General features: G+C 34.7%; 1 protein-coding gene across 1 annotated transcript; it reads right to left on the bottom strand.

The window, feature by feature from the left end:
- Window positions 1-677: 677 nt before the first annotated feature.
- On the bottom strand, window positions 678-8,212 carry jpt2 (Jupiter microtubule associated homolog 2). Its single transcript, XM_073833329.1, has 5 exons — window positions 8,069-8,212; window positions 7,134-7,285; window positions 3,244-3,389; window positions 2,097-2,139; window positions 678-1,967 (listed from the first exon to the last, which is right to left on the bottom strand). Exons 1-5 carry the CDS (start codon window positions 8,122-8,124, stop codon window positions 1,726-1,728), a joined length of 639 nt encoding a protein of 212 aa, XP_073689430.1. The 5' UTR covers window positions 8,125-8,212; the 3' UTR covers window positions 678-1,725.
- Between the last annotated feature and the right edge of the window lie 2,157 nt (window positions 8,213-10,369).

The following is a 10,369-nucleotide window of genomic DNA, read 5'->3' on the forward strand; positions in this document are numbered from 1 at the left end:
ATGTTAAAAACTGTTTTTGACTTGCTTTGCCACTATGGTGTTAAGAGTGTAGATTGATTTGGGGAATAAAAAGAATGAAGGCAATTTAACATAAGGCGGCGACATCAAAATGTGAAGAAAATGAAAGGGTTTGAATACACTCAGGACTATATCCAGGCATCTAGGAATTTCCAGACGACACTAATGTGCCTTTCAGGCAAAACTTTGCTGTAGTTTTTCAGGCAAAACACTGCATTAATAGGGAATACTTTTTTTTAAATAATAGTTCTCCTTGTCTTCCTAATATTTGATATATAAATAAATCATGCATAATTCAGAGGTGAATATTGCCTAGTATCATGAGACCCACCAAAATACATTAAGGCAGGGGTCACCACACTCAGTCCTGGAGCTAAACTCTAGAGGACACTGGCCCTCCAGGAACAAGTTTGGTGACCCCTGCATTAAAGAAAAATAATATTCAAATAAAGGAGGATGACAAGTGTGACCCAATGAATGAGGAATCCCAGAGGGTTAAAAAAAAAAATCTATGTATACCTTTTTAAGTCTACACATACTAGAAAATCAGTCAATATCAAATACAGCCTCCATCCTGAAGCGCCTCTCTATTCAGATTTCTACTTCCTACTCTGATCAATACTGACCTGACAAAAAAAAAGCAAGCACATGCACACGAGTAACTTTTCAAATGATGATTTCTGTTAGTTTATTTCAAGCAACATGGTGAAACATCATTTTATTGTCATGGAAAAAAATAAGCAATACAAAACAGCATACAAATGAACAATACAGAGGTGTATTGTATGAAACAGGCCTCTGTGACATCATCGCAGCTAGTCACATTGCCAAGCAACCACTGAAGTATTTTGGGCAGGGATGGCACTAGTAATGTGGAAAATGCCCACACACACACACACACACACACTCACAGACGTGTTATATCTGACCTTCCAAAGCAGATGGCTAATGGGAGGAACGGCTAAATTCAACAGATTGACAAATCAATGGCGCAGCAACTCTTTTCAAGTACAGAATCAGGCATATCAGATTATTCTGAGTTTAAGTGCCTCAGGTTACATTCAAATTCATGTATAGACATTTTAATGGTGTGATGTGTTAAAGATGGCTGATTGTACGTAGTCGATTCATTGTCATACATGTGTGCTTTGGCGATCATCAGTTAGAAAAACTGTGCATTTTGGTTTTGGCATCTAAATTACTACGTTTACGTCTTACTCAAAAAAAAAAAAAAAAAAAGAAAAAAAAAAAAAAAGAAGTATTAACATAGTAAAAAATGAGAAATGAAGTCACCTTATTGCACAAAAGAAACTGCCATCAGAACACATTCACTGGGTTTCAAAGGAGGATCTAAATACGCCGATACTGAAGAGCTTGCTTTGGCGACCAACAGTGGTACCAGTTGAACACTGCATAGACTGTGCCGAGTTTCATGAGGCATACTTGTATTTAATACATTATCAAACTGAGAGAACATAATCGAATAGAGAAACAACCATCAATGCATAACCATTGAGTATTTTGGAGCAAAAGAAACAGTGATTCTAATAAGATGAAAAGGAAAAAGAAAAGTGAGGAATGAATCAGAAAGTGCAGAAGCAAAAAAAGGAATGGAGAGTGACAGACTTAAGGGGAAAAACAAAAACAAAAGAATAAGTACAGGTTAAAAGCAGATGGAAGAAAGGGGAGTGAGAATGAGGGCTGTGGCTAATAGAAAACCACGCTGGACTTTCCACCTGGTGGGTTGAGCACTTTGTTGTGAGAGCGAGGGCGGGGTCCGAGGCGTGGCTCGTGGTCCTTATCGGATAGTTGCTGCGTGGCTGGCTCAGAACTCTGTTTGGCTGCAGGTGCTGGTGCAGGGGCTGCTGGCTCTTTTTCAGGTGTTGGTTGAGGAGTCACTGGCTCCGCCTTCACTTTCTCAACTAAAGTCTCCGGCTTAGGCACTGGGGCTGCGAGAGAGAGAGAAAAAAAAAATGGTGGGAAAGGGAACTGCCTACCAACAATAAAGACTGAGGAGAAATAAACTGGGGCATGAAGAACAGATGAGTAATGTTGGGTAAATAACAGGTTTTCTTTACCTGGTGGATCTGGAGTAGCAGGTACACCCACACTTAAATTGTCCTACAGAGAATAAAAGCCATTAGAGTTTAAATGGTTGGACAATTTCAGATTTTCACAATTTTGCTGGAAGCACAATAAAAATTAAAGATTTGTGCTGAGTCACTAACACTCCCATTCAAAAGTTTAGGGCTGGGACATTTTTTTTATCTTTTTTTTGAAATAGCGCACACCAAGGATCAGAAATAGTTTAAGCACCCCTTTTATGCCATTTCCAATATTGCCTTTCATGCAGTGTTTAATGTAGCTGTATGTGAATGTAAATGATCTGCAAAGTTGTAAACCCGAAAGTGTATGATATTAGTTATTAGAGTTACTGTCTCCTAAAATAAAGAATCAACTCTGTAGAGCCTAAACGAGTCGTCAGTATTCAAATCCCACTTCCGTGTGTTCAACATGTCACAGGGTAACACATTTGCATATTGTCCGTCTATGTTCTACCTTGGCTGGCCACGAACAACTTGAAGTCCAGAACCACGTTAATTTACTAATGACTGCTTCTCTAATCTCTGGGAGTTCAATGTGGGATACAGAAAACGCTTGCTCTTGAAAGATGGCTTAGTACCTAGTTTATTTTGGACTGAATTACAACCTGCAAGTTTGATATATATATATATATATATATTTATATTTATTTATTTTTCCCCCCCCATCAAGCATTTAAAACACAGAACTACTGTTTACGACACACGCTGTAGACCAATCATAACAGAATGGGTCAATTGACCAATCAGAGCAGAGTAGGCTCATGCAAAGGAGAGATTTGAGACAGAATCTTTTAACTGCTTCAAATGAATCGTTTGAGAATCACATATTTTGAGAAAAAAAAAAAAAGCATTTTTGACCTTGCACGCATGTAAATCAATTGTAGGAGACTCCCAAAACAATTAGCAATTTTAGAATGACATAATAGGGGCACTTTAAAAAAAATAATGCTGTGACATTACAATTTAAAATATCTTTCTATTTAATATACTTGAAAATGTATCCCTCTGAACTCGAAGCTTTTTCAGAATTATGATGCCAGTCTTCAGTTTCACATGCCGTTTAATATGCTGATTTTCTGCTCCAGAGAAAAAGAATATATAAGATAATGAGTTCGTCTACCTTTGGTTTGTTGGGATGTTGACTTTTCACAGAAGGTGGGGTTGACTCTGCACCCCCAAAGATGTTACTGGATGCACCACCAGGGGGAACTGGCTTGCTCGTCGAAGGAGCCACTGGCTCCCCGAATATGCCACTGCTCTTTCCACCTGAGACAATAAGAGACGCATAAATCAGAGTTTGAGATACACTGTTGTGCAGGAAGTGATCTTCTCCAGATGGTTCCAGATATCAAGATAAGACTTTATTGTACAAAGCCGAGATCACAGTCACCACATCGAAGTCTCTGTCCATTCAGGCACCCATTCTTAGTCTTTTTTTAACCTAAATTTGGTAACCGCTTGTGTTAGTTTCGCTTGTTAATTGGTTTCGCTTGTCTAATTTGCCACAATTAAATACTACTTCTGGATTATTTTCTAATTGTGGAATCTGGTCAGATCACCCTTTTTGAAATAATTTATTTTGCCACCTCATATTGGTTGGAGGTGTCTTACATTAAAATCATTTGTGTTGTACCTGTCATATTATGGAAATCACCCAAGGTTTATTGGTTCACTGGTACAATACAAGACTCACTGTCTGTCTTAATACATCCAGTATTGGAAATATCAACATATTAAGCAGTCTATTGATAATTTTAATAACCATACTTCATTTTGAGTAAAATAGCACAATAATACCAATAATAGTTACACAAGTACATGTTCCTAAAAATTAAATACATTCTTAGACTATTATAAATAGTTGTTAATTTAGCAAACTGACCAAAAGTTCCCTTTGTAGCTGCTTAAATTTTATTGCAAGATCTAATTTACCAGTTTAAATGGATATTGGAGCCAAAAACGAAAATTCTGTCATTATTTTCTCACCCACATGTCGCTCCAAACTCGTAAGACCTTCATTCATCATGCGCAAAGAAAACAAACAACTTTATTCAACGATTTCTTCATTCAATGAACCGAATAAAGTTGTTACTTTTGTTTTCTTTGTGCACAAAAAGTATTCTGTAGCTTGATAAAATTACGTTTGAACCACTGATCAAATGGTCTAATTTACAGATGGTTTTACCATGCTTATGGACCTTAAATGTGGAAGGACAGTTGATGTCTGTGGAGGTCCTGGTGAAAAAAAAAAAAAACAGCTAAAACCAGCCTAGGCCTGGTCTTAGCTGGTCAACCAGCCTGGTCTTAGCTGGTCAGGCTGGGAAACCACCAGCTAAAACCAGCCTGACCACCCTGGCCAAGCTGGGAGACCAGCTAAAACCAGCTACTTCCAGCTTAAACCAGCTAAGACCAGCCAACCAGCCTAGGCTGGTATTAGCTGTTTTTTTTCAGCAGGGGGGTCAGAAAAGTCTCAGATTTCATCATCGGTCATATGATGTTGCTAAAAAGAGCATTATTTTTGTTTTTGTTGTAAGTAACTTTTATAATATCTCTTTGGTTTTGAGGCTTTAAGCTTTGCAACTTTACAGATCTTATCTATGCACAGCTTATAACACTCCAAAGACAAAGGAAAACAAGAAACCGCATAATATGACCCCTTTAAGTCAGCATGTCTACATGTATGGCAGCCATTCCATTCCAGTGTCTGTTAAATTCCAACATACTTAAAATTCAAAGACAGTGGTTCATAAGAACAAAAGTTAAGCTGTAGACATTGGGGACAACTAAGCTACAGACAGCAGAGGGCAAAAACGACTCTCCACTGACCGAGATGACCACCAACTCATTGGAATATCACTTAACAACCGTAGGATGACATCAAATGACCAACAAAAAGAATGGCAAATGGCAGCTGGGGTAAAATACACAGCGAGGATGGTTCGAAACAGGCTCCTACAGGGAGGGCCGAAGTTGTGCAAAGCTAGAAAAAAAAAAAGCCCTTCATCAATAAGCAGCAAAGAAAAATTTGTGCACCAGGAGTGGCCCAACAGCAATGTGAAAGACTGCTGGAGAGCATGTCAAGACAAACAGAAGCTAATTGAAAATCAGGGTTCGTCCACTAAATATTGATTAATGAACTCTTCCCAAGTTAAAACAGTAGTATTGTGTTGAAATTATAAAAAAAAAAGAAATTTTCTTTGCATTACATGTGGTTTGAAAACACTGCATCGTTTATGTTAGCTTGACCATTTTTCTGCAAATAAATGCTCTAAATGACAATATGTTTATTCTAAAATTTGAGAGAAAAGTATTTTATCCACCTTTTTCCTCACCACAGAAGTAAGCCTATGGGTGAGACTTCCAGTTTATTATCTGCTATAGGGAAATAAGGATAATAACATGCATGCTGTTTGCAATACAAAACAGTGTGTTCATAATTAAGATAATACATTAAAATAATATGGTAAGACACACCAATTTGCAATATCAAGCAGCAAAACATGCTAGTACAGCTAGAAAAAGCTGGAGGCAGATGAGACCAGAAGCCAGATAGATAGAATGAAGCAAACGTGTTAATTTTACTCAAACACATATGTGACCCTGGACCACAAAACCAGTCTTAAGTCGCTGGGGTATATTTGTAGCAATAGCCAAAAATACATTGTATTGGTCAAAATTATAGATTTTTCTTTTATGTCAAAAATCATTAGGATATTAAGTAAAGATCATGTTACATTAAGATTTTTTGTAAAATTCCTACTATAAATATATCAAAATGTAATTTTTGATTAGTAATATGTATATTTAACTTTATGACTGGTTTTGTGGTCCAGGGTCACATATTTATAAATAGTAAAACCAGAGAAATTGGTTATTTTGCAGTGGTCCCAATTTATTCCAAGAGCTGTATATAGTAAACAAATAGTACATTTGTGTGTGTGTGTATCTGTCTATGTAGTTCTATTACTTATTTCAGTTTAGTTTTAATATAATACATCAAGCTCTTCTAATTTTATTTTGGTTAAAGGTTGTATCAGCGATTTCTAGCCTAAAACATAAAGTGTCAATTTCAGCTGACCTTTCTTCACGATCCGCTCGCTGCCTGCCCCATAAATTGTCTGTGAAAAAACCGCGTCTCTCTGGTCAGCCTAGGGTCCGAGATATGCCAAAAAAACCAATCGGCGCTATCAACCTTTCCACAGATAAACAAACAGTGTTCCAACCAATCAGCGTCAGGGGTTTGGTGTTGTGGACTTTCCTACTGGTGCAGGGATGTGAGGGAGGCGGAGCGAAAGTCCACAACACCAAACCCCTGACGCTGATTGGTCTGTGAAACCGGGGGTATATGTTTTATCTGCATGTGATAAAAATTCTGAAACCTTTTCTTTTAAAATCTTATTGAACAAGTCCTTCAGCAAGCTTGGTTTTAGTTTTAACTAATACCATTCCTGCTTTGCAGGGCTATTTGGTCATTTCTAAAACTGCAGTAATGATTCAACAGTGACATAGTCAGTTTCTTCCTAGCCAATTATAAAACACCATGTGGGTGAAGAAAAAAAGAAGAGGAGAGAGACAGACATTTTCAACACCTGCTCCCTCAGGGCAAAGCATGCAAACGGCATGAAACATTATTGCTATTCCAAAAGAAGAGGAGCACTTATTAACCCAGAACTTAGAGTCTCAAAATTAGACGACGTTCACGAGCACTTTAGACTTCGATCAATACTTAGCTCGTGACAGAGCTTGCTAGTGTTTTATCACTACAACCTTTAAACTTCTCAAGCTGTCTAATTTCATCAGTCTGCGTATGATCTCACTGAGTTAGACTGAGGTAGACAAGAGGTTCTGATGTTGCTGTTTCTGACATGATAACGAATGCAAAGTGCCCCGTTTGCATAGCGGAAAGGAGAGTCACGAACACACTAAACTAAGTAACAGTGTGGTGATGACTTTCACTCAGAGAGAGCAAGGGGCCCCAGACAGAAAACACTGTGTCTGCTGAAAGCTTACCTGGGGGATTGGAGCGTTTGTGACTCCCCTGGGCCTCTTCTGGAGGTGCAAAAATAGAGGAGGACATTTTGTTTGGCCGTCTGGAGGCAGAGGTGTCTTCTTCAAAACCACCGAAGAGATTGCTTGACCCTCCACCTGGAGGTCTTAGTACCCTACAAAATACAGATATGTACGTTAATTCACAAGAACATCACATTATATCTCATTACTGCAATCTGTAGATGATTAAAATGACCTAAAACCACAGCGCCACTACTCCTGTGAGGCGGGACAAGCAACTGCAGTTATAAGTTTAGGCGGTCAGGCTTTTATGGGCCACCAAGTTGTACCGTGAAAAGCTACATTTTAATAACAACTCGTTAATTTCTTTAAGAAAATTAAAAACCTGCGCAACAAACGAATCTAAAACCTGCGGCATAACTTCGTTTGCGATTAACAGCACTTAAGGAAATGCTACTTCAAAGCCTGCATTATGCATAAACGTATATTTATTAATAAACCCATGCTACTCATCTTCAAAGTAGCATCATCTAAATATAAAAACACATTTCTGATTGAGAGTACAGTGTATATATTATGTATGTAACAGCTCACAAAACTTCTCTTTGAGCCTCGGCACATACGCCGCTAACGGCTAAGTAATATTGACCATATTAAAACCAGTTTCTAATTTCATATTTTAACATCACACACTCCACAACACTTCATTCATACAGTTATATTCAGTAAATCAACCTTACAGTGTAAATGTAACACACGTTTGGTCGCTTAACTAATAAAGCGCTAGCATGTAGCGTTTAGCCATGCTAAAGTTCCTCTTTGAGCCTCCTACCGAATCACGATTGCTAATTCAGATCAACACATGTAACTGTCAACACCAAGCCAACTACAAACACCGGTTTGTTCCAGATAAACTGTCAGCACACAGCCCCTACCTTGAACTTGGTTTGCCACTACTTTCAAGCCCCTGAAACATATTTGTTGAAGTCATGGTTGTTTGTCTCGGTCTGCTGCGACGTGACCCAGTAACTTCAACAACAGCCCTCTCTGCGGAAAGTGCCCTGCCACAGCCGCTAAACTGCAAGTCTACGCCAAAAAAAAAATCAAGTCTAACCGACCACGCCCAGAAAGGCTTGGACAGCTAATTCGCATTTAGGGCAGAGCTGCAAATATGATCATTTGAATGGCTCTCTTAGAAATCAATCTGACTGAAGGGGAAATCTATTGGCTGTGAGGTTAATACGGACAACTGAGTGTGTAGGGTCGGATGTTAATTGGTTAACTAAATGCACTAACTTCCCACACTTGCTAAATGCACTAAGTAGTGTTGACTGCATGCACTTTATGTGATATAGAAGAGACAATTGTACTTTTTTGTGTGTGAATATGATTGCGTTCAATATTGGAATGAGTTTTGTACCTATCTCTATCTCAAATGTATTAACATCTCCGGTATTCAATATATTGTTAGTCTTTTTATTATACTTGCCACATTTTTATTCACAGATGTGCATTTTTTGGTAAGAACCAACTACTCTCAATTTTTCTGGTTGATAATACTTTTTACGTTTTGTCTTTGGGCATAAAAAACGAAACATCGTTTAGAAGTAAAACATTTAGTGTTTAACCTACTATATAGATTGTTTATCTATTTATTTGTTTTTGTTTTTTACTTTATTTATTTACTTTCTTCCTTGTATTATGTTTGATATTTTGCCCTTTGTTGTTCTTGATTATTTTGGCATTAATAAAAACAAAACACTTAAAAAAAGTAGTGTTGACTAAAACCTAAATTATAAAATATGAAAAAAAAAATTAAATTAAAGAAAAATTTGTTATGAATATTTGCAATAATGATTGTGGGTTTATTTTTAAATTATTTTTAGCTATTTTATTTTATTATTTTAAATTATATTTTTTATTATAATTTGTTTATTTTACTTTCTTTCTTGTATTATTTTTGATGTTTTGTTCTTTATTGTTCTTGATATGTTTAAAGTTATGTACTTTTATAATTTATTTTGGCATTCATAAAAAAAATCATATAGAAAAATGCATTTTTGTTATAAATAATTGCGATATGGTATTAAAAAGGAATTTGTGGGTTTTTAAAATTATTTTTTAATTATATTTTTTATTATTTTATTTTATTATTTTATATAACAAATACATTTGTATTAGTTCATTTTTACTTTCTCACTTGTATTAGTTTTTATATTTTGTTCTTTATTGTTCTTGATATTGTTAAAGTTATGTTTAAAAAAGTAGTGTTTTTTTAGTATTTTTAATTATATTTTTAATTATTTTATTTTATTATTTTAAATTATATTTTTATTATAGTTTGTTTATTTTACTTTCTTTCTTGTAATGTTTTTTGTTCCTTATTGTTCTTGATATTTTTAAATTTATGTAATTTTATAAAGTATTTTGTCAGTAATTTAAAAAAATCATATAGATAAATTCATTTTTGTTATAAATAATTGCAATATTATTAAAAGAAGGAATTTGTGTTTTTTTATTATTTTTTTATTATATTTTTATTATTTTATTTTATTATTTTAAACGATCATATATTTTTAGTATAGTTTATTTATTTTTAATTTCGTCCTTGTATTATTCTTGATATTTTGTTTTTGATATTGTTAAAGTCATGTACTTGTTATAAAGTATTTTGCATTAATTTAAAAAAAAAGCTTTAAAAAGTAGTGTTGACTGCAACCTCAATTATAAAACATGAAAAAAAATTATATAGAATTTTTTAATGAATAACTGCAATAATTGTATTGAAAATGCATTTGTGTTTTTTAAATTCTTTTTCATTATATTTATTATCATTTTAGTATTTTAAACTATATATATTTTTTATTATAGTTTTTTTTTTACTTTCTTCATTGTATTTTTTTACATTTTGTATTTTATTGTTCTTGATATTGTTAAAGTTGTGTACTTGTTATAAAGTATTTTGGCATTAATTAAAAAAAAATACGTAAAAAAGTAGTGTTGAATGCAACCTCAATTATAAAATATGAAAAATAAATCTTATAAAAAATTATGATGAGAAATGATGCTGAAAATTTTTGCTTTGAAATCACAGGAATAAATTACATTTTAAAATATATTCCAATAAAACAGTTATTTTAAATAGTAATTTTTTTTAAATTGTATATAAAAATAAATACTGACTTGGTGAGCAGAAGAGACTTCTTAAAAAAGAACAATTAAAAATCTTACTGTTC

The sequence above is a fragment of the Garra rufa genome, chromosome 1, assembly GCF_049309525.1.
Source record: "Garra rufa chromosome 1, GarRuf1.0, whole genome shotgun sequence".
Lineage (NCBI taxonomy): Eukaryota > Metazoa > Chordata > Actinopteri > Cypriniformes > Cyprinidae > Garra > Garra rufa.

Coding starts and splice junctions, on each gene's coding strand:
- jpt2 (XM_073833329.1), bottom strand. CDS start 8,124: ATGACTTCAACAAATATGTTTCAGGGGCTTGAAAGTAGTGGCAAACCA. Junction 7,286..8,068: donor AGTGGCAAACCAAGTTCAAG/GTAGGGGCTGTG, acceptor TGTATTTTGTAG/GGTACTAAGACCTCCAGGTG. Junction 2,140..3,243: donor AACATCCCAACAAACCAAAG/GTAGACGAACTC, acceptor TATTCTCTGTAG/GACAATTTAAGTGTGGGTGT.